The 24,351-nt window shown below is 32.1% G+C and overlaps 2 protein-coding genes and 3 long non-coding RNA genes across 6 annotated transcripts in view; 3 read left to right on the top strand and 2 right to left on the bottom strand.

The window, feature by feature from the left end:
• The window catches only part of LOC143053977 (trace amine-associated receptor 4-like), a 151,251-nt gene extending 129,739 nt beyond the window's left edge, over nt 1-21,512 (bottom strand). The window contains exon 1 of one of the 2 annotated variants that reach the window (XM_076226803.1): nt 21,284-21,512. The gene's annotated coding sequence lies outside the window, so the exon portion shown is untranslated. The remainder of the gene's footprint in view (nt 1-21,283) is intronic. The other variant, XM_076226807.1, reaches the window with a different exon arrangement.
• Nucleotides 17-5,027, bottom strand: LOC143053974 (uncharacterized). The gene is made up of 3 exons (XR_012971524.1): nt 4,937-5,027; nt 1,528-2,407; nt 17-267 (listed from the first exon to the last, which is right to left on the bottom strand). It is a non-coding gene; the product is annotated as an uncharacterized LOC143053974 (long non-coding RNA).
• On the top strand, nt 5,201-7,447 carry LOC143053972 (uncharacterized). The gene is made up of 3 exons (XR_012971523.1): nt 5,201-5,347; nt 6,070-6,190; nt 7,327-7,447. It is a non-coding gene; the product is annotated as an uncharacterized LOC143053972 (long non-coding RNA).
• LOC143053971 (uncharacterized) lies at nt 9,009-10,893 on the top strand. The gene is made up of 3 exons (XR_012971522.1): nt 9,009-9,117; nt 9,374-9,505; nt 10,131-10,893. It is a non-coding gene; the product is annotated as an uncharacterized LOC143053971 (long non-coding RNA).
• Nucleotides 12,995-16,064, top strand: LOC143053687 (uncharacterized). The gene is made up of 4 exons (XM_076226474.1): nt 12,995-13,111; nt 14,105-14,200; nt 14,698-14,785; nt 15,831-16,064. Exons 1-4 carry the CDS (start codon nt 12,995-12,997, stop codon nt 15,914-15,916), a joined length of 387 nt encoding a protein of 128 aa, XP_076082589.1. The 3' UTR covers nt 15,917-16,064.
• Nucleotides 21,513-24,351: the final 2,839 nt, after the last annotated feature.

Below are 24,351 nucleotides of genomic sequence, written 5' to 3'. Positions count from 1 at the left end.
TCATCTATGCCTTTGGACAAACTACATGTCCGTTCTGTATACGGAAGTATGGTGTATACTCCATATTAGTTTCAGAGAACTTTTTTAATAACCACTGGTTGCGACCATTTATTGTCTTTGACCAGAATTCCAATCGCATGTTTTTAACCTCCACAAGAGAGAATTTCTTCGTACAAACTTTACTACAACAGCGCCTACATGACTTTAAATCCTTCTGAATACTTGCTACTTTTGTATGACGAGCAAGGAGACGACTTCTCTCTGGATCTACAAAATTGAGATATGATAGTTTTGTTAATAAACTAAAACACTAATTTTATTTATTTATTTGTTTTTATCTATTTAAGCTCTCTTTGTTATTTTTCCCGCTTTACTTAAAGCTATACAATAATTGGATCATCAAACGTAATCAATCAATCTTATGTATTTGAACATGCAATTAACCGTAAGTGTTTCAACCACATGTGATTTAATCAACTGACTAAAGAAAAGATTAACGAACAACATGTAACATATGAATACTGATAAAGAACAATTGACCTTCACAAAATATCTTATGAACCTTTAAGACCATCAATTAACGTTAGCCATAATGAGCACTCATTGAAACATTATTCTCAAATCATGACAGATTTTAATAGGATAGTACAAATCATTGTTCTTCTTTTAAAACACGAAAACAATACGCAATAAATTAAATGCGTCCGATGCATTTTTCTAGATTAACCTCCACCAAGAACTCACAAAGCTTCGATGCATAAAAACGATACAGTTGAATAGCTATTTAATAATAAAAAAAATCACTTAAAAATAATAGCCAAAATCCTTCAAATCCTTCAAACGCCAACTTTGCCTAACGTAGTTGAAACGTTTCTAATTATGCTAGTAAACACCAAATTTTATTAAGGAAATTAACAACCATTTAATGTACTGAAACAAGTGTATTAACGTTTGTCGAGCAAAGGCAAGTCATATTTCTCTTTAGAATGAAATTCAAAACAGTGTGGCTGTGGCTATTGATTGACACATTAAATTCATCCATTGGCTGGGACAATTTAGGTGAACGTTTGTATGTAACAACCACTGCTCACTATGTACTTTTTAAAGACACTTAAACTATTGGGTCACCAAAGGTTCTCAACACCTTAATAAAGTAATTCGAAAAATTAATCAGAAATAACACGATGTTTCGATTTATACCAATTATATAAATCAAAACATAAAGGTTATTCCTGATTAATTTTTCGAATTATTTTATAAGTAAAGGCGTTAAGAAACCTTTGGTGACCCCACAGTTTAAATGTCTATCGTAGGTACGTCGTGAACAGTGGTCGTTACAGACAAACGTTCACGTAAATTGTCCCAGTCAATGGATGAATTTAATGTGTCAATCAATGGCCACAGCCACACTGTTTTGAATGTCATTCTATATTACTTTCTAATTTATGGATAGAGAGTTGTCTCATTGGCACTCATACCACATCTTTCTATATCTATTATGATAACAAACAAAAAAATAACACTTACGCGATTGCGATTCAAGCAAAGGTTTTGTTTCTTCTTGGGGAAATGTAGCTCTAACATCATGATACATTTCTGCCATACCAATTGATGCATCTGAATACACTGACACATTTTCATTTATACTGCTTTCTGAGCGAGAACTAGCAAGATATGAAGTTCCTTCAAAACCAGAAGATAGTGACAGTATTTCGGTTGGTGCTAGATGAAGTGTTTCCGTATCATCTTCGTTGAATTCATAAGGCGACGAAGGGCAAATATTACATCTCAGTTTTGTGCTAATTTCTGAACCCATATAACAAGAACTTTCATGTTCACTGCTGGAAATTCCGAACGCTGGTTCTAACTCGATTAAAGTTCTATTTACGGAATAATCAAACAGTCCAAAGTCATAATTATCATCTGATATGTCTGCCACCCCACTAATCACTGGTATTTTTCTTGGTGTACTGGTCATTAAAGCTTTGTTTGGCGATTTTAATGTGTCATAATTTACTGCATACTCTTCAAATGACTCTAATGTTTTTGTTTCTAGAATCAACGACAGGCTGGATTCAGCAGTGTTGCTTAAGTCTCCAAAACAATATGAATCAGACTGTCCAAGATTATGTAAATCAGAATCTCCAAGATTATACGAATCCCCTAAATTATGTAGCTCCGACAATGAATCTCCTAAATTTACCCCGTGTTTTTCGGTATAATTTAAACACACTACTGAGTTTTCCGCTGATTCTAAAAAATGAGAACCACCAAGATTACTTGAATTTACAAATGTATATTCATCAGTAGCGATCGATGCATCAGCGAAAACAGTCACATCGTTCAAAATTGAATCAACAGGTAGGATAATTTGCGGCACCTGAATGGAAAATGTCAATATTCGTCTCTGAAATAAACAATCGATTATTATGAGCATAAACTAAAAGTGACAATGAATATTTGTAGCCGTATTTTATTCGCTGAACTCCGGCAGTTTGTGTTGTGTTTCTGTTTTCATGTTTACCCACGATCTCTTTTTACTCGTATATATATTCATACGGTTAAAATCAGAAAGCTGATGAAGCCTTGTAACGTATGAATATTGAAAAGACTAAGTGATAAAATTAATATATTATATACTGCATACATATAGTGTAAACGTTTTGAAACTGTATTGCATGACTGTTTTACTATTGATAGTTTTAAATTCTTTACGTTTTACTTTACGTAAGTGAGTGTAGGGCAAAAAAAAAGGGGGGGGGGGGGGTCCTCTGCGCTACAATGTATCAATCAAAATTTATCTTCTTCAAAATTCAATAATGAATATAAGCTATAAGGGAAATCAGATGGATTTAAATTAATTTTTGTTGTCAACGGCCTCACACAAAAAAAAAATCAATCAAATTTGGGATCAGCATATATTTTTTAGGAAAACAAATCATAATCCCCTCCCCTTTGAAGTTTAATGGTCGTTCTCTAATTTTGGTGCTATTTTCACATTTCCTGACCGGTGTGAGAAAAAAAAAATTCTCCTCACTATTGAAAAATCTGTTCTCGGCAAATGATTGGTTGAAAAGTTAATTGTGACGTTTTCTTTTTAATTTAACATACACAATTCAATTGAATGTCTTATTTAAGTCTCATCCCTCAACAAGTACATGTAAATAAATACATTGTAACTTGAACTAACACTAAATAAAATGAGAGCCATTATCAGAGACTATAACATGCTTTATAGATATAATACACTAAACAATATGAAATAAAATACTATTTACACATGTACATACGGAGAGTGAAATCACTTTATATAATAATATCCATTATTCAGATGACGATAGGTCATAAGTTGGAAATAAGTACCGACTGTATACCATAGCAAAAAAGAAATTAAAAGAACAAACAACGGAAAAAACAACAACTACCAACTAATTTAAAACACTACATGGAAAATACGGAAATGGGGGTTAGCAATACGAGCGCATTAAAAAAAATCTTATCGCATGTGCTGGAATATAGAAAAAAAAAAGTAACTGTAGGTCTGAATAAATTACCTATTTTTTTTTTTTTTTTTATTTAGAGTTGTCGTCTTGCTTTATTCATACAATATTATATAGGCTTATTAAACAGTTGTTACAGTATAGCTAAAACAAATAGCAAAGAAACAATCACCACTGCTTAAGACGTAATCCCACTGAATGTGTGGATCGTAGCTTTTAAGTTATGCAATGTCCAGATAAAATGTTACAGAAGCTGCGCCCCGTGGTGAAAATTGCCGTAAAAGTAATGTATGTATACTAAGTATTCCGATCTATAACGAAAAATCTCACCCGCGATCACATCCTCAAAGCAAGAAAACACTTACATGTAATGCGATTAGCTCTCCAATTATAACATTTAGGAGGATTAATACGTTACTATTAACAGGATTATATTAAAGTCTGTTTTGTGAAAATTCGTAACTTGATAAACTTGTCTAAGTGGTTTTTTATTAGATGTCCGCTCCTGACCCCATACTTTTGAAATTTATCATTTGATATCAGTCCTGTGACTGAAAACAAGCTCAGCGTATTTTAAAATATACAGTGCTAGGAAATTTCACGGTCACAGGCCGTAGGAAATTGTATATGGAACGTCGAAAATAGGATAGGAAGGTACAAACATGTGCAGTTCCCATGAACATTTTTTTGTATATATAAAAAAAACAAAGGAAATATTTTAGTCTTGCTACCCACGTGTAACTAGCAAATCGATGTTTATCCTCAAGAATACCAGATTAACCTTTATTAATTATTTGATTATTAGGTTAATATAAGGTCCACTAATTTTCCCTTATCTAAATATTAAAGCATACCCAAAGAAAAGTGATATATACTGTATGATCTGTCTGCATTGAATATGTTAAATTCATTAAAAAGGAGTGAAAGATATAATCACAACAATAAATCATAATAAAAGAAGATGCGGTATAATTACAAAAAAGGCATTTCTCCGCAAGAGACCAAATTACACAGACATTAACCACTATATGTCACCATACGGCCTTCAACAAGACAAATGTTAATCAATTCAAACGAGAACACTAACGGCGTAATTTATGTACAAAATAAGGATCGAACAAAATAATATGTAAAACAGCAACAAACGACAACGTTACCACTGAATTACAGGTTCACGATCGAATAGGGACAGGCAATTTTAGAATGTGACCGAACCAAGTATATATAAGCGAACGCCTTACACCCCTCTTTTTTCTGTAGAGTATACATTCGGTTTAAAAAAAAACCGCCAATAACTACCCAAATGTATCTTGAAGTCTTTGATCATGAATATTTAAAACATTTTAATTATAATAATATATGTGAACCTCTATATTTTTGAATTAATCATTTTTTTTAAACTTTTTTAAAGATATGAATATTTCAAATTGACTTACCTCTGAAACTGGGTTGCAGTTCTCTCTTATATTCGTCTTGACACCATTCAAAGTTTGAACAGATAACAACACGCTTAAACACAGAGCCGATAAAAAAAATACAGCAGTCCATTGTGTTCTAATTGGAAAGTAAGAAACACATGGTTTAAAAATATACATTTAAAAAATGCGCACGTGTCTAGCAGGCGTGGCTTCGCAATGCGATTAAATATAACCAGTGGTGTGATATTGTAGCAGTCCACTAATTTTTTTTTCTAAATCGAGATCAAACGGTCATATTACGCAATAATGTCGGGTTCAGAGAGATGGAAAATCATGATTGAAAACGGAAGACTTTGTGTAGAGGAAAATGGTAGATATTTTGAGGACATCGACAATGTTGGAACAACAAGAGAATTTGGAATTATCAAGGTGACTATATAAACATTTTAGTAATTTACAATTTTATTTGGTCAATTGTGGATAAGAAAAGCCATCGGAAAAAAAACTACAAGCTCAACAAACTTGTATTGAAAGCAAATCAAAATATTCAAATCAAAATAATACATAAAAGTAAAGAGATACGTTTAAGTATAGAGTAGATAACTTTCTATTAAAAGTTGCATTTAACTTATATTAAGGGCGTCACTAACACAATTAGTGTACTACATGTATACCATTGTTTCTTTACACATTGTTTTGGAGTTGTAAACATAGGAAACTCTAAAAATATAAACTGAAATAGTAAAACTGTTTTCTTCTTATGTATTGAACATTGTTGAATTACATCTCCAAATGTTAGGGCAAGTACATTTAGATTTTGAATTCCTTGACATCATGTCAGTGTTTTAAACAAAATCATTGATTGATCTTGTACATCTCTCTACATAAATATCTCAACTCTCGTTTTCAGAATGATATGCTTATCCATCAATAAGCTGCATATTCTTTATTACATTTACTCTTGTGAAGTAACAACTGTTCATTTTATTGTGGAACGGTCATACAATTCACATTTGTTTTTATTTTAGACTTAACACAATATCAATCAATACATGTATATTAGTTTTCGTCAATACAGAAATACGACTGTTGGCACCATGTTCAATGTTTGTCAACGTTCACAAAAACATGATGTTTTCTTATAATTTAAGGTTACATATGAATCTGGAAAAGCAAAAATGTATAGTTTGAAAAACTTATGCGAAGGTCTTGGTTTTGGGCCAGCTGTCAAGACTCGTTCAGGTTTTATGAAAATATGGAACTCCTTGAAAGGTGAGAAATGTATTTAAAATGTGTGTGTTGTTCTTGTATCATGAGTACATAGTATATGTATGAGTATTTGCTTCTCTTGCATTCGTCACAACTCGGCCGATTCCGTACCTCCATCTAAAGATAGAAGGAGAGTAGCGGTGACTCCGAGGATTGCCAACTGCTACTCTTGATTTTGACATTTTGTCCGATATTCGGAATCCTCTAGTTTTATCCATGTAGTACCAATAAAAAAACACACTACCAACCCTTACTTTTTTATTCATATTTTTATTACATATAGTTAAACTAGTCATTCATGAAAATCTTATACAATTCTTGTTATTTTTTCATAGTGTTTGAAAGAAAAAAGGTACCAATTTTAAATGTGTGAGCATTCTAAGAGAGAATCATTTCCCGCAAAATTTTCAATTGATTATATCTTAAAAACAAAGTCGCGGACCTATTATTTTTTCCTGCTTTTTAGCCTAGGTTCAGTTATTAATATACTATCAATTTATACCAGTTGATCAAAAAGCTAGTTATTGTCAAAAAGAGAAGCGAATATCCTTAATCAAACTAAGGCCTTATTATAGTTGCTGTCGTATATATTTTAAACATTGAATTTTTGGCGATGTCAAGAGGCTGATATTGTTTTTAAAAAAATGACTACCATGAACAAACATTGATAATACCGTATTTCCATGACTAGTAATCCTCGCTCCAAACTCCGCTGGACCTCCTACGGCACCCGCTGGTACTTGTAGTTAAATATTTGATTGTATTCAACAAATTAATTTATGAACTGCATGTACGTGACGCTTATATACCAAATGGTCAATCTTAATCATCCGTGTTATTTGCTCTATGGGATGTTTGTAAAATTTCAACGGAGGCAATGTCTTGGCATGATAATATCAATGAGCTTGTATTCGTATATTTGTCAAGTCTTTGTATGTGTTTTATTTCGTGATAGGAGGGGGAAAAGAAAAAAAAGGTAAAAGGGGGTGGGTTATTGGCTGTCTTTGCCTACAACAATGTACTAGTGGGGTGCGTGTGAGTGCTTTTCTGTGTTTATTTGTCCAATTGGACTTGTCGTTTTTTTTTTACTGAAGAATATAACTGTAGCAAACAAGTTTCAACTATATATTTTTTTACAGCAAACGTAGACAATTATCAGCTACAGACATCTTCAACAGATAACATTGATCAGCCGGAGAACCAAGTTAATATGAATATTTCAGGTAGATGTGATTCTTTTAATACATATTTGATATTTACACACGCTTTCGTGAAATCAAGTTACTAAAGTAATCCATAAATATGATAAAATTCGGATTGAAAAACTCTTAACATAACCAATATTATTGCATAGCAATATAATATTTCACACAGAAAGTAACCAAAAGTTATCGTGCAATAAATTCTAATATTGCACTAGTGCAATAAATCATCAAAATTTATGACGTCATCAACAACAAAATCTTAGTTTAAACCAATTTATACTTTCAAATATTATATTACTATACAATAAAGGGGTTATTGCATGAATATTGGGGAATATTGTCCCTCGTAGAACAAATATTGCACTCGCAAGCTCGTGCAATATAAAATTCTACTCGGGACAATATTCCCCAATATTCATGCAATAACCCTATAATATTAATTCATATTTTATGAATAAAAGAAGTTATAGTATACTAGTATGCGTATGTGAGATGACAAGTAACGATTCTAGAGGTTCTATTATCGCCGTATTACATTTACGAATATTTTTTTTTAAATTGCATCTTCGCTTTTCCGCACAAACCCCCATAATACATGTACAATGTTCAAAAGGGGGGTGGGCTGTATCCGTACAATCTTCAACAATAATGGACAGGCCGTCTATACGGACAAAAGTGCAATCATTAAAAAGACGAGGTACATTTGTACGATAAGGCCCGTTTTTTGGCCCCTCCCCCAATTTTCTTATTTTTCAAAAACTGTTTTGGAAAGCTTGTTATCACGTTGACGTTTGTTTGGATGAACTTCAAAACCATTAATTTTAGAAAATGGTTGAGATTACGGGGTTAAAAAGGTATCAAAAACGCCAAATGATTGTTTGGCATTGTTTCTTTAAAAAATCTAACACGCGCCGGAGAAAATAATGGCGATTTAGACAGCAAAAACTGTTATTACATGACATTGGAGTTAAAAAAAATCCTGTGCCACGTTGGCGCTGGCACTTAAAAACTAAAAATTCGTTGTGCGGAAGACCTGCAAAGTGAATGATAATTACAATATTTGAATTATAAAAGGAAGTTTACCCACTCACCTCACCCAGTTGCTAGTATTAGTGGTTTTGAAGTTCATCCAAACAAACATTCAAACCTCAGGGAATATTCTAACATAAGACGTAGCTTTCCAAAACAGAATTTGAAAAATGGGAAAATAGGGGGGCCAAAAACAGGCCTTATCGTACCAGAATTGCCAGTTTTCCTGCCACACCGACTTCTTGCAACAGAGATTGGTTTTGTTTCTGTTATAATTAAGAGGTCTTTTTACTTTTCACTGAATCAAAATATGGGTCATGTGGTCAATTTTATTAGTTGAACTTACATGAAGTTCTAAAGCATAAAACATGACGCGGACGTTATGATTTTGTTCGAGTATCCGGACAAAAATGATACAAGAAATTGGTATCTGTTGAAGATTTTTTTTTTACAAAACATACATTAAAATTAACATTATAATAATTGTGTTTGCAAAGTTCCATTCTATTGTTGTGACAAATACGAAACATCTAATTCAAGATAATGCCTTTTTTCTGTGAATAGATGTACTAGGAGGGGAGGATTTAACCAGCACCGACAACAACGTAAACACATTGCATAATGTGCAAAGAAAATCCTCGACGCCAATATCACCAGTCCAAAAGAAATTATTGTCACCAATGGACAGTTCTGAAGGTATTTTTTTAATCCTCCTTCTTGCAAACAATTGATCTGCTGCGTCGTAATACAAGTCATGTGAATTCGGCAAACAAAAATCAATAGATATGTATGCAAGTAATATAAAATCTATTGCACTTAATATATATGCTTTTACAATAAAACTGGAAGAGACCAAGAACAAGTTAAAAATGTTAATGAAAATTATTTACTATTTGAATAAAAACCATAATTACGATGCGAAAATTTTATGTATATTTTTCTTTTGCAACAGATGCATCGACAGTTGAAGATATTCTAGAACGTAGCGTGATTTCTTGCATTGAAGCGCACATAAATACAGAAGACGCTTCCGATAGCACACCAGTTACAGTGGAGCAGTCAATTTTGGACGATTATTTAATAGGTATGATATACCATCTTCATTCTCTTAATAGGCGCTACTCATGGTATGAAGTATAGAAACTTTTAATATTAACTTTTATACTGACTATATGTTGAAGGCCGTATGGTGACCTATATTTGTTAATTTGTGTCATTCGGTCTCTTGTGGAGGGTTGTCTCATTGGTTATCATACCACATCTTCTTTTTTATACTTGTCTGTTATTTTGACATCGCCAAACATGTTTTATCTCTAGTTGCTGTTTTTGTTTAATGACCATTTAAGAAAAATCATGTGCAAGTCTTAGTTTTGAACAAACTTGGGGATCGAACACACGATTACAAGGATCACTTCCAGAGGCAAGTCCTCCGAGGATGTTATTTTTTTATTGCATATACGGGTACTGGAAACTATAACCATATCAACTTCAGAAATATTACTTTTACATCAAATGTTCAAACACTTGCTCATTAAATGAACAACATACTTTTTTTTTTATATATTTTGAACTCGAAAAATTACAGCGCCCCCTTACGGTCATTGTCCTCCTGGAGTGATCAAAGTGATCGTAATATAACGACTGGATTATTCGGGTTATTTGAATTGTTGATTTTCCATTCTAAAGTGATAGCATTTGTTTTCTTCTAGGAGACGCATTAAAGGTACATATTCAGAACTTAGTTATACCTGCCGATGATCGCTGTTTTCGAAATCTGGACACGAAACATGCTCACTGTCTAAAACAATTTTATGAAAATCAGCAAATGTGTCATACAATTCTCATTGGCAACATTGTCGGCGATGTTACTACTGATAAAGGTAATTTGTCAAAGTTTCTTCAAGAACCTGGCAAAGTAGCAGTTGAAACTTTAGGTGGTAATCATACAAGACATGCGCTACAATGTTTATTCGCAAGCCAAACGAAGCCTATTAGCATGGTAACATGTCGGTTATACAACAAATTACCAGACGAGTTGGCGCTACAATTAGGGTATGAACACAATGCATCTAAAACATTAGGAAAACCGACAAGTTTTGTTGATTTAGTAAAGATGTTTCGAAAAGAAGCAACAAAAATAGTAGGAGATACAGATATTAGCTGCATGCAAAGTAGTGAAGTAAAGCAATGGAAAGATATTATATGTACCATTCTAGGGATGGACAGAAAGGCGGAAGAATTTCATAACAAGTACAAGATTGTTTTAAAAATTGCAAAATCAAAGGATTCCGTATGGAGAAAATTTTTAGAATTCTGTTCCGCTTTCGAAATGAATGAAATTAGAAATACTCCAAGAGGATCCTTAAAGATTACACAGTTGAGAGATTTTTCAATGCTTTCTAGTGATAACCAAATACATATTTTGGAAGAAACTTTACAGACAAAAGACTGGAGAGTATTTAAGAGAGAAGTAGAAAGGTAAATAAATGCAAATCATGTCGTGTGTACTGGAAAAAAAAATTCACTGCACTACATGATTTTCTTAAATGTTGATTTTATATTTGTAACTTGGTTTGTAAAATATGCTTCATAAAAAAGGCATTCAGCATACATTTACGTTATATCGGGAATATTGTTAAAAAAAAAAAGAACCGTGGTTTTCGTAATTTAATTCACAGTTTAAGGAATAATTGGAGCATTTCATCAACCTTGAGGAAACTCATTTGTAATATTATGATATTAAAAATGAGTCATGAAAAAAGGAATGTACACACCCATTTTTAAAAATTTATCACCTATAAAATTGTTCACGAAAACAAAACACAAAAAAAATACCTAATAAACACCAAGACAAGAATAAAAAAAATGTACAGGCAATGTTAATGAGAGACAGCAACCAAAACGACACAAATAAACTAAAATTAACTAGAGACAACACATAGCCTTACAAATATAGGCGGTCTCCATGCACTTTATCAAGCTCTTAATTTTCCATTGTATACATCTTGTGAATAAGTTATACAAAGACTACCAAAGATCTTTCGTTTAATCTAAATCCCCCCAAAAAATGTATTTATGAAATGTCAATCGCAAAGTCATCTCGTCAACCTTCTTGATAGGTCGGGTATTTGGTGGTTGATGTAGACTGCAGCCTTGTAATTCTGTAAACTTATGTTTTTTTGTTTTTTTTTAATGTATAATTGGGCTAAAGTGCAATTTCAAAGATCTCATCGATATTTATGATAATAAGCCCACCTTTCATTTAAAAAAAAACCGGTATATTGAAATATTACAGAAAAGAGCTCACACTGTATATACATTGTATATCAGTAATGAAGTTACCGACTTGGATAATATCACTGGATTTATTTTGCAGTGTAAGTTCAGATCGAAAGAAAAACGATTGGGAAAACGAAAGCAGATCCGTCAGATGTTGACAGAAAGATAAATGAAAAGTATGTTAGCATTTTAAACGAACATACAGAATAAGTATCATGCATCCATTTATGACAATATTTTTTTCAGTTTTATCATTTCACTGGATTTCCAAATATCATTGATTTATATGATTGCGTACTTTAATGTTTGAACATCATTTGGTGCATTTCCGAACGTGCATCTAAATTATAAATTCCTACTGGCGGCACAAAACTGCCATTTTAATTTATTTTAGTTTACGATATTATTTCAAAACTGTCCTTTTGTTAATAACTGTTAAGAGATACTAGTATTGTTTTTGATTTTAAGGTTTTAATTTGTTGATGAAACTTTTCAATATTATATACCTGCAGACTCTCAAATTTCTGTTGCAAGCTGGTTTAACTGTAGTAATAAGAGAATAGTTCACTCCTCCTCCATTACAAGCATTTAAAATGTGCCTTTGCTTATTGTAATTAACCCATTAAATTATTGAGCATTTCATTATATTTATCTAGTGAATGTAAAATAAAACAACTGACTGCCGAAAGAGAAAAATTGGTAACTACTTCATCAACATTAAAATCAAAGTTGACAGAAGAACAAAAGAAAACAGAGGACTTCGAGACATTGTTGAATCAAGAAAGGAAAAAATGCAGTGCACTTGAAATTAAATTACAGCAACTGAGGAGATCAGAGAATGAACTCAAAGTTGTCTTGGATAAGCAGATTGATAAAAATGAAAAATCTAGTAATCTGCTACAAGTTGAAAAAACAAAATACCAAACCCTGGAAGAAATGTACAATAAATTGGTAAGTTGAGTACTCTGTTTTTTAGGGCTGTAATAGCCCTTTTGACAAAACGCTTATTATTTTGTTGATGATATATGGAATAATATTCTGCAACAGACTTACGATAGTTATCAGATCACATTAATGATGCATAAAGAGTTGTTCAATTGACCATGCAGTCTGATGATCTTGATCTTGCATTACATAATTAATCAAACATATTTACCAGCTTAGAATAAATACCAGAGACAACAAAGAAAAATGATTTATACAATAAACATCTTACATGTTATGTACTTGTATTTGAACATAATAAGAAAATATTCCTTATTCAAATGTTCTCAATACGCAAACTCTGAAAACAATGATGTTTTTACAGGAAGAAACAAAAGCTTGTTTAGAAAAGAAAGTTCAGGAATTTGAAGAATCTAGTAGATGTCAACATATTGAAAAACACAAAAGCCAAGTAGACAACTCTATTGTAAGTTTTATAACCTACGTATATATTTACCTTACAATTAAAAAAAATGTCCTTTAATTTTTGTTAATTGTTTGTTCAACAAATGATATTCACTTTGTTGGTCTGAGTGAACGTAATTAACTTAAAATCGGGAAGATGTGTTGAGTTTCGTACATAATTCTTCTTTCGATGTAAGTTACAAAATAATGTTGACCCCTGCGTTCATAATTTCTCATTTTTTTAATTTGGTCTGATTCTGTTATTCATATGCATTTGCTTTGCAAATGAATGATTTTCATTGGATAATTTTACAGTTTTTCCTTTTTATTATATTTTATCATAAATTTTAGTTCCAACGTGTGTATCGTCACGTTTGTTTCATCAACTAGTATCTATATCAGTCTATATCAAGTGTACGTTAAGTTTTTATGCACCACCTACGATAGTAGAAGGGCATTACATGTATGTTTTCTGGTCTGTGCGTCCTTCCGTCTGTACGTTCGTTCGTTCGTCCGTCTGTCCGTCCGTTCGTCCCACTTCAGGTTAAAGTTTTTGGTCAAGGTAGTTTTTGATGAAGCTGAAGTCCAATCAACTTTAAACTTAGTACACATGTTCCTTGTGATATGATCTTTCTTATTTTTAAACCAAATTAGACTTTTGACCCCATTTTCATGGTCCACTGAACATACAAATTAAAAGTTTGAGTTTCAGGTTAAAGTTTTTGGTCAAGGTAGTTTTTGATGAAGTTAAAGTCCAATCAACTTGAAACTTTTAAGACCAAACTAGATCTTTTACCCAATTGCACGGTCCATTCAACATGGAAAATGGTAATGCGAGTGGGCATCCGTATACTTTGGATACATTCTTGTTCAATATAGATTTGTATATTAAGTTTGTTTGCTGTTAATGGCTACATATTACTGTAACTGTCTGTGACGTGCCATTGTCTTTAGAAAACTTTTCATAATATCTCTTAAAAAGATATACACATTACATATTTGTATATATTTACAGGTATCTGGTAGAGATTCGACTCCAAAACAAAAACTAAAAAATGACTGCAGTCACAGTGACAACTTAAACAAGAAGAAAAGAAGGATGAGTTCAAAGGTAAATAAAAGAATAAAAAATGTGTACAAACAACTATAACAAAATCTCCGATTACAGAATAATTCTGGACAGTATTGGCGTAAATAGACAGTTGACAAATTTGAACATTCTGGACATTTCTGCCTCTCTAATATTTGTTTCTATCCAGAGCAATTTTGAAAAAAAAAACTCAAAACTTGTGCTTTACTCCAAGTCTATTTTAGCCATGCGGGCCATATTAGTTGTCAGGTGGGATAGATAGGTTTAGATAAATCTGGCAATGTAATTTCATAGAAGATTTGCTAAAAGGTTTACAGATAACGACAATACATGTTGTACGATATTGTTAACCTACTTTTAGGACGAGTTTAACTGCTGGACAGGTGGAGACTAGTCGGCCATGTCTTTAAACCTTGTCAATCTTTCGGGTCTAGACACAAAGTAATACACGGTGTGGTATAAACTCTATCATGTGTTTTGTGCAGTTGTAAGATGCTTATTTTTCATTTATGTTGTAGGAGTTTGAAGTTGGTACGTCTGTTGAAGCATTTTGGTATCCAGACAAGTGTTGGTATACTGCAAAAATACTAATGAAGACAGGAAAAGGTAAGTACTGTTTTATGAAAACAAAATTTGGAGGGCAAATGTTATCAGATATAATATCAGACTGTACAAAGATAATTCTGTCGTATAAAGAAATAAAAGTGGAAATGTTTTGTACTCAATCAACACATGTACATATAAGTTGAAAAATAATCATATTAATAAAAGTTTTCAATTCATGGTAGCTATCCTGATGAAACAATTCAACAAAAAAGACTTGACGTTTATTTTTACAGAGGAGCACTTGTACTAAACTATCGTTTCGGTATATATTTATTTAATAAACTTTTTTAGTTTATGAACTTTGTTTTAAATCCATTTGCAAAGAGAACGCCAAATATTAAATTTACGGTAATACAGATTTTTTTTCAAAAGTACTACTTTTAGGCGTTGCATCGTCCTGAACATGCTTGTACTATTTCCCGATGGACGTACTTTTTTTAGGCTTGTCACACTTTTTTTACGTTTTATAATGTTTTCTTTAAAATGAGCTAACTGCGAATGAGTTTTTTTTATATAAAAAGGACTTCATAATGGTCGAGAAGATGATATTCCAAAGACTCAATATGCTGATTTTTTTATGAAAGAAACAGTAGTTGCACCAGTAAACCGGTTAATCAGTTGATCAGTTAGGGTCAAACATTCAGTCAAACATTAAGTCACATTAAGTCTGGGTCAAAGTTAAGGTCAGGTCAAGCATATTTGACTTCACAAATCTAATACTTAATTTAACAAGGACCAGAGCAGAAGATATTGGCATGTAGTCATGTATTCTAAAACCAGGATTTATGACACTTAATCTATCTGAAAAAGTACCGATAAAAGCATTACATGCTATATAATATATAATCACACATACTCCTGTATTTATCAGTAATTTATATGGCCAGGGGTACTATTTTGAACCGACAAAAATACATCTTATTAATCGAAGTCAGTTACTCTTTACTATAGTATCATTATAGTTTCAACATTCAAGTAAAATAGTCCACAATTTATTATTGATTAAGACTCAGATCTTTTAAAAAAAAAAATGATTTTTTTACAGGCTATGAAGTAAAGTATGATGTTGATAAATTTGTCAAAGATCTCCCTTTAAAGTATATGAGAGCGGGAAAAAATTCTACAGAATAGATCGATTAGCTGAAACAAAGAAGAATGACCATCATTGGAGGAAAACTATGATGCACTTGCTAGCCAAAGTGGAGAAATATTTGACGAACATGTGTTTTTTTAATTATTATTGTTGTCCCTATAGAAATAATATAGATATTGTAAATAATGCGTAGTTGTTAATTATTGTCATAGAAAGTATCATATAGCTTTACTCTGCGTAAGGAATTTACAGCAGTCATTGTGACAAAGATGGGGATTTCTTTATCATTTACACCAGAAATTTGCGAAAAACAAAAAGAAAGCAATGGAAAATACCAATAATAATCAGCCACGTTTTGATTCATTGTGCTTATTAATTGCATTTGAAGTTGGATGGTGATGTTTAATTGATAAATGATATGAAAATATCATTGACTTTAAGTGTTCTACCATCTTAGATGAAGCGAATTAGTATCTACAACGCATATTTCAATATTAAAGACAGATACATACGACCGGTTCACAAAATCGTTAGAAAAATAAATCTAATTTCAAATAAAGAGTTCCAAAGTAATATGCAATTTCAATGTAATCAATAGATCTGAAAAAAGAAACATTTATATGAAATTCATCTTTAAATAAATACTTCGACAGGTATGGTACACGTTTTTTGTTTACCAGAAATATGCATCATTTCAGGGCCTTTTATTGTTGAAGATTCGGTATGGATTTTGCTCTTTTTTGAAGGCCATACGTCACAGTAAACCTATAGCTTTTTTTTGTTATGTCATTTGGTCCCTTGCGGAAAGTTTTCTCATTCGCAATCATACTACATCTTCTTATTGAATATTTGAAAACGAAAATGTTACCGGTTGATTATGATATACATGTATGTACCTTTCTAATCTATGAATAAGTGTGATTAGAGTAACGTTTTCACGTTGTTCTTGGTCTAAGAACCAAAAAGCAATTTACGCATTATATTTTACATTCAATTTTGTTCTTGGTCTAAGAACCAAAAACCGATATACGCATTATATTTTACATTCAATTTTGTTCACGGTCTAAGAACCAGAAACCGATATACGCATTATATTTTACATTCAATTTTGTTCTTGGTCTAAGAACCACAAAGCGATATACGCATTATATTTTACATTCAATCTTGTTCTTGGTCTAAGAACCAGAAAAAATAAGATTGATACTAATTTATTTGATATCATTCGTTTAGTTGGTCTATAGACCAAAATCTGGTGGACAACAGCTCTATCATCTGCGTGAATGTAACATTTTGTTTTGTTTAAATTAGTTAAATATAAACAACTTAGCGCTGACGCCTGATGTCCAAAGTGTTTCTGTTTTTGGTCTCGAGACCAGACTTTTTCAAGCATAAACAGTTTTATGCAAGTAAATACAAATAACAGTTTGTTGTGTTGTTTCAAATGATGGGTTCATGCAGGGATTTAGCCATACCAGTTTTATATTCAATGTGAGAACTTACCCGTTTTTTTATATTCTGGTCCAATGACCAAAATATGTATACACCGATCTAAAAATGATTCCAATTCTGTTAGACAAAACTGTTATAATTTATCAAAAAACAATTTGGGGAAATTTCAATGTCACTGCTAGTGATATATCAATGGTATGGGTGTTAGAATTTTCAAAATTATTCAAACTTTGCAATGAAGTCAGTTAAATATGTCGATCTGCATTGGTATTTTAACTAGTGCATGAATGTATAATGGTTGACATGTTTCAAAGAGGAAAAGAATGCATTTTCCCTTTTAGAAATGGATTCAGTTACTTATAACCTTTTGCAAAGTATTGCAACGAGTAATGACTTACGCAAATGGTAACTGCACACGCGAGTATTTGTATTCCAACCGCAAGTCCCATCCAATTTCCTTTAGTTGCTATAACCCCCTCTACGTCTTGTCAATTGGTAAATAGTTTTTCCCCTTGTTTTAAGGTTATTGGCTATATCAATCCTGCCATTTTGTAACATAAATAGTCATTTAGATTATTAAACATCAACCATGTCCAGCGGCAAATATTACAACACTATCACAGATAACAGGTATTACATCAACAAACCAACATTATTTAAACAATACATGTAATTGGAACATGTATCTGCGAATTTAATTCATTTTTACCAAAACAACTAGCAACCAAATTGTTCGAAAGTATTGAAATACATTATTTGGAAAAAAGAAAGATAAAGCAACCGTCTATCATCCGTGGTTCAGGAAAAATAACAGACACTAAACTAATATCTTCTATCTTTGTTTCAAATAAAAAAAAATCCATCATGGTAAAACTTATTTGAAAAAAGAAGCTGGAAGTGGGGAAATGGTATTTTTTTCTCTTTCCTGGTAGTAAAGTAGAGCTAGGTAATAGAGTAGAGATATATACTTAAGAATACACAATTTCGGCAATTGATTCTGTGGCTCAGCGGTAAGATGCGCGACTGACAGCTGAAAGATCCCATGTTCTCGCCGCACTGCCGGAGGTAAAAATAAATAAATAAATAAGTACTATATTTAATGTAACTTAACTTAACTTTAATTTAATTTTAATTTCGAAAACGTAACCAGAATTAACTCATTGCATATACAAATATATATATATATATTTCTGTACATAACCGCACTCTTGTTTGTTTTACTTTGCCGTTAAACGTGCATATTGACTTTTTTTTGGATATTTTTGATGATGAGTTGCGGTAAATTGACGTAAAACTTATTGTCCATCTTACTGTCCAACTTGTACATAAAAGTCTTTTAGATATTTTGCTCGGTCCATAGTTGTCTCATTGACGTTTACCGTATATATGTTACAGGGAATTTGTAAAATCAGGGATTTTGTAAAATCACTGGGCAAATCAGTGATTTTGTAAAATCACTAACAGTTTCAGTGGTTTTGTAAAATCCCTAAAATTGTTAGGGATTTCACAAAATCACTGAAAATAGAAGTAGGGATTTTGTATAATCCCTGATTTCAACTAAGTATAACTTGCTATTAGAAATGTATTTTTCTTAATATAAAAATAGACTAATGATCACCAATGATTTTTAAATATATGTGTTTATTAAACCTATGAGCTAGAACTAGTGTATAATGATAATGACTAAAAGACATGTAAACGGATATTTAGACCTGTGTGAATTTACTTATTTTCGCATGGCAAGTTTGGGTGACATCTACTGTTACATAATTGCCCCGCTTTTCGATGTATGTCTTAAAGTTTCTTGTAAAGTTTGCACACTTTCTGTTTGCGCATTTTTAATACCATTTTATCCCTACCATCATGACCTATTGATATGTGAATTTTCTGAACTATGCTGTGCGTGTCTTCAAGACATACATAATATTTTTAGAACATCTTCATCTGATAAATACCGCTTTTAACAATTTTTTTTAGATATTTGCCACTGAATCATATACCCTAACCCACTCAATTTCGTATACCTTACATACATGTATGTGTTTTTCTTCTCTAATGACAGCAATCACTGTGACCTACATGTAATGTTCCGTTTTAAAAAAAAATGATATTATTGGTTTTATTTTATACAGTATTTACAGAAAAACTATAATAAACAGTAACTTTTTTTCAAACAAGGTAGTGATAAGAGCTTGTTTTGTCTTCTTTCTGTGGCTCATTGATAACATGTTCAAAAATTTTATCATATTTTCCCCGGTTCCATGTGTTGCACTTTAGTTTTCTGTCAATTATTTGAAGTAACTTTTGTGTGTATGCTCTTGATTTAAAGACATCTGTACATGAGCCATTGCTCTACAGTATATCAGTTGTATAGTGCATGAAAACTGCTTGAACTTTATAGTAAAATAAAGGTTAGATTAACCTCCAATTGAGTGTTACTGTAGTATACTTTTTTCACAGAAATTCTTCATAAAAATGAATGAATTTATTTTACAAATTCCCTGAATTTAATCAGTGAATCTGTAAAAAAGATCTTAATTATTTCAGGGATTTTGTAAAATCACTAGTCAAAATCACTAATCAGTTCAGTGATTTTACAAATTCCCTGAAATGATAGTGATTCTACAAAATCCCTGAATTCACAAATTCCCTGTAACATATAATCGACAAGTATTTTGATAACGAAATTACATTTTGTACTATATAGAATCATATTCAAAACAGTGTGGCTGTGGCCATTGATTGACGACCTAAATTATCCTATTGACTGGGACAGATTAGGTGAACGTTTGTCTGTAACGACCACTGCTCACTATGTACTTGTTAAAGACACTTAAACTGTGGTGTCACCAAAGGTTCTCAACGCATAAATAACGCATAAATAAAGTAATTAGAAAAACTAATCAGGATTAACACGATGTATTGGTTTATATCAATAATATAAATCAAAACATAAAGGTTATTCCTGATTAATTTTTTAATTATTTTAATATTAAAAGCTTTAAGAACCTTTGGTGACCCCACATTTTAAATTCTATAAAAAGTAAGTAGTTAGCAGTGGTTTTTACAGACAAACGTTCACCTAATCTGTCCCAGTCAATGGGATAATTTAGGTCGTCAATCAATGGCCACAGCCACACTGTTTTGAATATGATTCTATAAAAAAGAAGATGTAGTATGATTGCCAATGAGACAACTATCCACAAAAGACCAAAATGACACAGACATTAACAACTAAAGGTCACCGTACGGCCTTTAACAATGAGCAAAGCCCATACCGCATAGTGAGCTTTTATGGTATGAGGGTGTCAGTATATGGAAGTTGAGAATGGAATGAACTGCTAGAAGTGTAAATATTTAATTACAACTTAGATAAGATAAGATAGTTTTATTCCAATTAAAGGGCCCATGAAGAGCAAAGTGATTTATTATAATAAATAAACAACTAGATTTGTATTTGCGAGCATTAACGAATGGCACCCTCGCCCTCCCCTTTTTGCAAGGACAACGGTAGCCATTTTGAAATTTACTAAGTCGAAAAGTATATGTACGCATACTCGAAAGAGTTATGATATTTTGGAAATGATATGTACGCGTTTAAATATATCCTCAGATTTTTTATTTTCTATTTTTTGTTAACACATTAACGCACTACAATGCAAATATATTTTTAATCATCACTTCATAAAATTTTTTCTCATCAACGGTAACTATAATGTTCATTAATCACCAGTGGCGGATTTAGGGGGGGGGGGCAGGGAGCCAAGGACGTATATTAGATGTTAGTTATACGTCCTTGAGGGAGCCCAGCCCCCCCCCCCCTTTTGAGAGAAAAAAATTGGCTGCTTATATAGTGAATCACTGGGGCGTGACGAAATCGACCCCCTCTTAGACAGCCTCCCCCCCCCCCCCCATTTCTGGATCCGCCACTGATAACTATATATAGTGGTCCTTACCTTTTATCCTGCACTTCAACCCTCCATCATCACACGCTTTTAAAACGAATTTGCACGTACTTCTTCAAATTCATTAAGTCACCATGCAAATGCAAGTTATATTATATCCAGAGGTTTAAGACAAATTCGAACTCAGTACCACATTTAAACATTAGTTAAAACCTTCTATTTCAGTACACATTTGAACATGAACATTTCATAAGACATGACTTATCTTACATTTTTCTAGTTAATTAACTACAACACAACAACTGTCTGTTTATGGCTATTACCATAATTCTAAAGATTTTAAAAAGGTCAATGATATACAAATATAAGTACTGATTACATTTGTAACACCCGTTATGTAAGATCGGGATTATAGACACGGTTTTAGTGATTTTTTTACTGATACATGTACATTATGTAATTATCATATGTAATATGACGTAATATAAGAAGTCAATTACTGGTAAATATAAATATTTGAAGATATAACATCACAATGTCACTCTTAAGTAAACGACTGTACATTGCTCAAAATAATGTATGCTAAACCATGGATGAATTATATTGACCTCCCTGGCTAAACCTATAGAAAAGTATTTATTGAAAAATCAGCTTTTGTTGAAAACGACTCAATAATTGGTAATTAATTCTAAATTATGCACGTAACTCCCGCATATGTTCGAGTATCTAAATGACATGTGTGTACAAATATGGGAACATTATGTCGACAGATTCTACAGGATGGTTCGAGGTGAATGTTTTATGTATTTAAAAAATTTCAAATGTAATACCAGGATTTAAACTGAAACCGGTATATGACTTTGTATATTAAGCGCTTCCAATTCCGATTATCCCGCTTTCAGTGGAAATCTTCTTTCTGTTTTCATCTTTTTGTCTTCGTCTCGAGAGCGGAGGTTGTAATCAAGTGGCATAGCAGTAAGAACAACGTCGGCTTATGGTTAGAAAAATATGTCAGAATAGGAAAACACGTTATAATGCAGGAATTTTATACATTGGATGCATGGTATTAAAGCTGTTTTGCTTGCATGTTTTCTTACGAACTATTCAAGTGACAACTAACAATTCATAATGCCGGTCGTAGTAGAAAACAACCAGCTCACGGTTTTCCAACAGAAAGCATCTCTTGTAGAGAGAAATCTGACTCGACGCTAATAACACTTATTTAGCATAGAGATGAAAATTAATACTTTTAGCTGGATGTTATAATGCTTATATCCACGTATAAAAATGTTTTTTTAGCGATTGTCCTTTACATTTGAAAATTAAGAACAATATGATTAAGGTAAGAGAGAAGATGTGTATGTGTTAAATAAAATCATATTTATTGAGATTAGAAACGCACATTTCAAATAATGTACGTCCTTAAACCTTTTTGTCGCAAACATGTATGCCATGTCACCCGCTATTCTAGAATAAAATACTTATAATTCATATATGAGACATACTCCAAACATGAGGTTCTCAGGAAGACTGAAAAAAAGTTAGAATAATCATCGATTGCACGTACTGTTATATAGATGATGCCCTGTCGCTAAATATAAGTCACGAACTCATCGATTCAATCGAACTAAAAATTAAAAAAAATACCCTATACATGTAAATTAACATGTATGCCTCATATCGTTAGCAATTGAGGACACCCCTGATGTTTGGTGAGGTTCTTGTTGATCAATATTTAGTAATTCTATGTTTTGTATGATGTTTGTCATTTGTTTTTTTTATCTTTTGCCATGGCGTTGTCAGTTTATTTTCGATTTATGAGTTGGAATGCCCCTTTGGTGTCGTTTGCCTCTCTTTTTCGACTTACACTTAAACGTTGACAATGAAGGTCATTTGAAACAATAAAAAATACCAATAGAATATCTTTAAAAAAAAATTACATTCACAGTTACGGCATTTAAATCCAATGTACAGAAACTACAGACTGGTGTCCAATTATATAGAGTACAGTAGCTATATATAACATTAACAGCGATTCAGAATAACCTAAGATGAGAGGGTTCTTGTCCTATGTCATGACCGCCTTGTTATACAGTCAGGAGTCTACTTCGTCATAATTATCTCCCCATTACGCCAGTTCATTTTCACAATCGTAATGGAAGCCATTGTTGGATGACGCGCTACCAATTTTGCTCATGGAAACCGATAAATTTATCCACATTGCACCATTACGATCCTTATATGTCAGTCGTATTTTAAAAGACAAATGTATCAACTAGCTAATGAGCATCAGTCAATGATCTTGTCTGCATTGATTCAATTTAAAACTATTGTCTGATCGGTTGTCAGGTGGAATCTTCGAAAATTCATAAACATTCAAAAAAAATTCTAATTAAAAATTTCGTGGAAGGGCAGACTAGATTTTTTTTAGTGTATACAGACTATAAACCCTAGTTTTCACACACACAATTTTTTATTTTTTCAAAGATATGCATTTTCATCATCCAACTTGAAAGACTGTCGTCAAGTACTTTCAGTAAAAAAAATAGCTATTCGAACACACCTTCTCTGTTTTTGTGACTCATTAAATAGGTATTTCACTTGACCCATATATTTCAACTTTTAGTACTGTTATTTTTTTGTGTTATAAAGTCAATCTGTAGCTTTGGTATATAAAAATAATAGAATCTGAAGCGAAACGATGTATGAAATAATCTTACTTTGTACGATATCAATACAAAATATTCAACTCAAACACGCCCTAACATAAAAAGGTGCACTCGATTTTCTCTTTTCGATATAATTGTTACCCATTTTTTGGAATTTTTTCTTGAGTCACATAATAGAAGGGCAGACACGAAAATTTTTGAACTAATAGATTGATATGTTTTCCGTCCGTGGTAATTTTTTCAAAAAAATCGGAGGTTATGCATTTTCTTCATCCAACTTGAAAGATACCCATGTCGTCGACTTGAAATCTAATTGTTTTGCTTAACTATGTACTAGATAAATTAAAAACTTATGCAAATGGTGTTTTAAAAATAAAACACCTCGTAATTGAGAAGAATATTGTAATTTTGTTTGTTTTTATTAACTTTTAAAATTTTTGTCACTATAGT

Source organism: Mytilus galloprovincialis, chromosome 12, assembly GCF_965363235.1.
Source record: "Mytilus galloprovincialis chromosome 12, xbMytGall1.hap1.1, whole genome shotgun sequence".
Lineage (NCBI taxonomy): Eukaryota > Metazoa > Mollusca > Bivalvia > Mytilida > Mytilidae > Mytilus > Mytilus galloprovincialis.
The sequence above is the reverse complement of the archived record's forward strand: the minus strand, read 5'-3'. Positions and strand labels throughout refer to the sequence as shown.

Coding starts and splice junctions, on each gene's coding strand:
- LOC143053687 (XM_076226474.1), top strand. CDS start 12,995: ATGATGTTTTTACAGGAAGAAACAAAAGCTTGTTTAGAAAAGAAAGTT. Junction 13,112..14,104: donor GCCAAGTAGACAACTCTATT/GTAAGTTTTATA, acceptor ATATATTTACAG/GTATCTGGTAGAGATTCGAC. Junction 14,786..15,830: donor ACTAATGAAGACAGGAAAAG/GTAAGTACTGTT, acceptor ATTTTTTTACAG/GCTATGAAGTAAAGTATGAT.